This window comes from Acyrthosiphon pisum, chromosome A1 (genome assembly GCF_005508785.2).
Source record: "Acyrthosiphon pisum isolate AL4f chromosome A1, pea_aphid_22Mar2018_4r6ur, whole genome shotgun sequence".
Taxonomy (NCBI): domain Eukaryota; kingdom Metazoa; phylum Arthropoda; class Insecta; order Hemiptera; family Aphididae; genus Acyrthosiphon; species Acyrthosiphon pisum.
Genome location: NC_042494.1, coordinates 133,518,610 through 133,523,673, shown reverse-complemented (window position 1 = coordinate 133,523,673; position 5,064 = coordinate 133,518,610). Strand labels below are relative to the sequence as shown.

Sequence of the window (5,064 nt, the reverse complement as noted above, 5' to 3'; positions counted from 1 at the left end):
GATGTGGTTGTAGAGGCTGTTGTTGGGGAGGATGTGGTTGTAAAAGCTGTTGCTGTGGAACATGCGACTGTAAAGGTTGTTGTTGAGGAGGGTTGGGCTGTAAGGGCTGTTGTTGAGGAGGGCTGGGCTGTAAAGGCTGTTGTTGAGGAGGATTTGGTTGTAAAGGCTGTTGTTGAGGAGGATGTGGCTGCAAAGGTTGTTGTTGAGGAGAGCTTGGCTGCAAATGTTGTTGTTGAGGGGAGTTTGGTGGCAAAGACTGTTGTTGAGGAAGATTAGGCTGTAAAGGCTGTTGTTGTGGAGTTTGTGGCTGTAAAGACTGTTGTTGTGGAGTTTGTGGCTGTAAAGACTGTTGCTGTGGAGTTTGTGGCTGTAACACATTTGACTGCAAAGGTTGTTGTTGATGATTCAGTGACTGCAACTGTAGTTGAGGAGAGTGTTGTTGTTGAGGCTGTGGTTGTGGAGCGATTTGTTCTGGTGGTTGTTGCTGTGTTAGTTGCTGAAATGAATTCTGTGGCTGCAATAGTTGCTGTATATCAGGCTGTGTCTGTGGCAATTGATGTAACGAAGGCTGTGCTTGTGACAATTGCTGTATTGAAGGCTGTGTTTGTGGCAATTGCTGTAATGAAGGCTGTGCTTGTGGCAATTGCTGTAATGAAGGCTGAGCTTGTGGCAATTGCTGTAATGAAGGCTGAGGTTGTGGCAATTGTTGTAATGAAGGCTGTGGCTGTAAAAGTTGTTGTTGAGGAGGCTGTAGCGATTGTTGAGAAGGCTGAGGCTGCAGAGGTTGTGTCTGTGGTAATTGCTGTTGAAATTGTGATTGTGCTTGGAATTGAGGAGAATGTTGTGCTTGGAATTGTAAATGCTGTTGTGATTGAATTTGTGTTGGCTGCTGTTCTTTCAATAATTGAGGTTGATGTGAGGGTTGTGGTGGAGAAGTTGTAATTTCCCCATTTTCTCTAGTTTCTGATACAAGTTGTTCAGATTTTGATGAACTGTCAGAAGTTATACCAGACTAAACATAAAAAAAAATATATAATATAATTAATAATTACTCATACACATTAACCAAGTCTGTATTTTTTCTAAGACCGTCACATGTTGATTTTGTATTTCTATATAATATAATTTATGCTAATATTATAAGATAAAATATATAAATGAACATTGAACATAAATTAATGTATAGATAGATAGCAAATGATTGACTAAAAATATTATTATAACATTAAAATAATATTATTTGTAATTATAATATTATCATTACAAAATGCTATCACAAATTATGTACAATGATTTAATAGACAGGGTTAATAATTTGCTATTTAAGGATTCTTGAAGTAATTAAATAATGTTTGAAACATAAAATTATCTTTAATTATTAATAAGTATTACTATCCAGATTTTAACTAGACATTTTGTCAATATTTGAACTTCAAATATTTATAAGAAAAATCATACCTATTTATATTTAATATTTTTTAAATAGCTATAGTAATAAACTAATAACAAATAACTTATAAGGGGCCTTGAATTAAACTTACATATCAGACATTTTATTTTCATTAATAATTGAGAAAAAAAAATTGTCAAATGGTCTATATTCTAGATAGCTATTAATAATCTAATTATTTTGAAAATTACACAAAGTATAGAAAAGGCAAATAGGTATAAACAGTTGGTAAAAATTACAAGTATCTAGTGTTATTAATTTTTGAATTACAACAAAATAAGAAAATTGTTTTTGCATAAAAATTCTTGTTCTTCCTTATTTCTTTTTACCTTGCTACCAGAAACCACCATCAAAGTTGAAAATCAAAGCATTTTTACTTCCCCAAACGGTGATTATAGACAGATAAAAAATATATAATTGTAAAATTCATATATAAATCGCTGAGAATCTAGAACTATAGGTGGTGGGCTCCATTCAATGAAAAAGGATTATGATTGATTAACAAGTTTACTAGGTTATACCAGAGGCGATCTTGAATATTTATTTTTTTAGCTGTGATATCCAAGAATAAAAAATATGATATTTTTGAATTTATAGTATTCATCATGACACTAACAATAATTGGAATACTAAAAATCACTTCTGTCAAAACCTAGTAACTTGTAAATCAATCATAATCAGTTTTCAAAATTAAAATCCGTTAAACCAAAGTCCTCCAGTTTTCTCTAGCTAATTGGTCTAAAAACAGCTTATTTTAAATTGAAAAAAGTTGATCATAATTTAAAATCTCCGTCAATGTCTGTGAATATGTAAATTAATTTCTGACGAATATAAATAACGACCGATATACCGAGCGATTTATGCGGGCCTACTGTTATAATTCAGGACATTTCTAAGAAATATTGACCGAAAATGATTACAGATTAAACTCACACATAGATAATAACGTTCATGTACTCTGCACACACTTACAATTCATTTTAATGTCCTCATGTTAAATTGCTTAAATGAATTTCCTAAAACAAGACCAACTGGAGTCCCCTTAATTAATATAATATTTTACCTCAACTTCCATATTTGAATTATCATCAGTGGTACTAGAAGGAACCACACATGATGAAGTATCTTCCTCAACTGATGGTACAGCTCCATTTTGTTCTAATTGCTGTTCACAATGTGCTTTGGAAAATTCTTCAGAGGGTCCTGGCGTGCCCACAGTTTTAGTTCGTTCTTTTTGTAATATCTCAACCTGGCGTTCAACCATTTTTTGAAATGCTTCCTCTGATACTGCTTGAACACAGTGCTTAAAAAGTACACAAACAATAAATTTACATTTATAATAAGATTGTTTTAACAGTGGTGTATGTGTTTTCAATTTTTTAACTAACATAAATACACCATTGAGGGTTAATATCATTAATCAATATATGTATTACACAATTAAACATAAGATATTAGATTGTAAACGTATTAATAATACTTTTTTTAGTTCTTGTTGGAATGTGTCACTACATTCAATAAATTTTCTTTTTTTAGTATCAAATTTTTCTTCAATTTGTTGTAATTCTGCTTCCAATTTTTTCTAAAGTTAAAAAGCAATTAATTAAAAATCTATATGATTAGTTAATTATTTATAATGTAATACCTGATGCATAGTTAAACTTTGAACTTGTCTCTTTAGAACTTGCATACGGGCAGTAGTGACCACTGAACGTACATCGGGGACTACACTATCAGAAAATATTTCATTAATCAATCTATGATTTCTTATATATCTTGCATAAGCTACATGCTTAACACTGAATCCATCATCTTGATCTAAAATATTAAATAATAATGTACAGGTAAATAATCAATAATATTACTTTAACAATTTATATTGTTTGAACATACCTTCTTCATCTTCTGCTGGTTGTATTTCAATTCTTCGATCTGCAGCAGCTTGTTTACCACCTCCTGTTGATCTTTCATGTGGTTCTCTATCTTCTACTTGATTTAATTTACCTTTATTCTTTGCTTGTAAATAGGCTAAATATGCTGGTGAGGTATGATATAACTTCATAGCTTTTTCATAGGTTAACTTTAATATATAAATATTAAAAATAAGTTATTAAAATTAAAAATAGAATTTTAATAATTATTTAGTACCTTTTCTGATTCATAATCATCAATGTATTCTTGTTTGTTATCATCAGGAAGATCCCTCCACATTTGTCCAATAATTTTACCAATTTCCCATAACTTCAAATCAGGATTACCTGCCTTGACCTGATCCCAAACTTTGCGACTGTATCGCATGTATGGCATAAGAGGTTTTTCTGGTGGTTTGGGAGGTTTAATACCACGAGCATCAGCCTTTAAAATTGTTTATATATGCAATTAATTAATGAAAAAATAAAACTATACAAGGAAATGAAAAAATTTCTTACAGCAGCTTTTGATATTTTTTGTGGATGAAATGCTGGATTTCCATGGCTATTCGGTATGAATGGACTTTGATTTTGATCCTTCTATGAGTATAAAATTCATTATAAAAATATTTACTTATTTAAATATCAATTAAGATGAATATAAACATTTTATAATTCATTAATACAAATTAATTAGCAAATTTTCAAGATTTTGATGAATTGTGTCAACATTTGAACTGTAATTGCTAATAAAAATGTGTCTATCTCATCTTAAAAACATTTAAACAGCTATTATAAAAACTTACAAGGAGCCTTGTATTAAACTTGCAAGCTTTTTGACCAAACAATTTATTTTATATCAATATCTAAGAAAAAGAATATTTCAAGCATCTACTGTTATTTTTTTTCAGTTACAACAAAATAAGAAAATCAGTTGATACGATACAAATTTAAGTTACATCTATCCTACAAATAAGTTTTTTTACTTTAATTAGTTTTTTTTAAATATTGACTGCATTTTTTTTTTGTGCACAATTTTTGGCATATATGTTTTAATAGGGGGGGGGGGGATACTTCTCCCTGTGAGCAGTTTTTCCCTTCAACCTGATAATTTATTAAAAACATGTTACAGACACAATATTATTCCTTAACAAAACATAGAGATCTGTACTCTATTAATTATGCCTTTGGTGCACAATGTATTTATTGTCTAAAAATATGTTATATTAAATAATCGAATACTTACAGATCCAGATAATTGGTTGGAACTTCCACCAGGTCTTAAACGTTCTGTAATATAAGTAATATGTTAGGTATATAATCTATTTATTAATTTAAACTTGACCAGTTATCTTTTAATTTGATAAACACTAAATTGTTATTCATAAATAAATTTCTTACACAAATTATTTACAACTTGTTTGGATAAATAATTAATCTAGCTTAAAACATTTGAGTTGATGCAAGAAAAAAAACTATCATTAGCCATAATATAATTTAATTTTTACACCAAAAAAAAAGAATATACAGGGTGATTCTTTTATCAAACAACACTCATTATTTCAAAAAGTGTAAGTTTTTTTGAAAATATTTTTTTCCATACTTTCAAGTCGCTTATAAATCAACGTTTTTCTTAAAAAATATATTTTTAAATATTTTTTATCCTTATAATTTTTTTACTTTTTTGAAAGACAACATAGGGTT

At 29.6% G+C, this 5,064-nt stretch overlaps 1 protein-coding gene across 1 annotated transcript in view; it reads right to left on the bottom strand.

Annotated features, from left to right (window-relative positions):
- The window catches only part of LOC103308638 (ataxin-2 homolog), a gene marked incomplete in the record, with an annotated part of 47,026 nt that overhangs the window by 35,703 nt on the left and 6,259 nt on the right, over positions 1-5,064 (bottom strand). Inside the window, 8 exon segments of the mRNA XM_029488360.1 lie at positions 1-1,012; positions 2,514-2,753; positions 2,931-3,032; positions 3,096-3,268; positions 3,344-3,530; positions 3,599-3,805; positions 3,880-3,960; positions 4,607-4,650. Of these exon segments, the coding sequence (XP_029344220.1) occupies positions 1-1,012; positions 2,514-2,753; positions 2,931-3,032; positions 3,096-3,268; positions 3,344-3,530; positions 3,599-3,805; positions 3,880-3,960; positions 4,607-4,650 (2,046 nt within the window).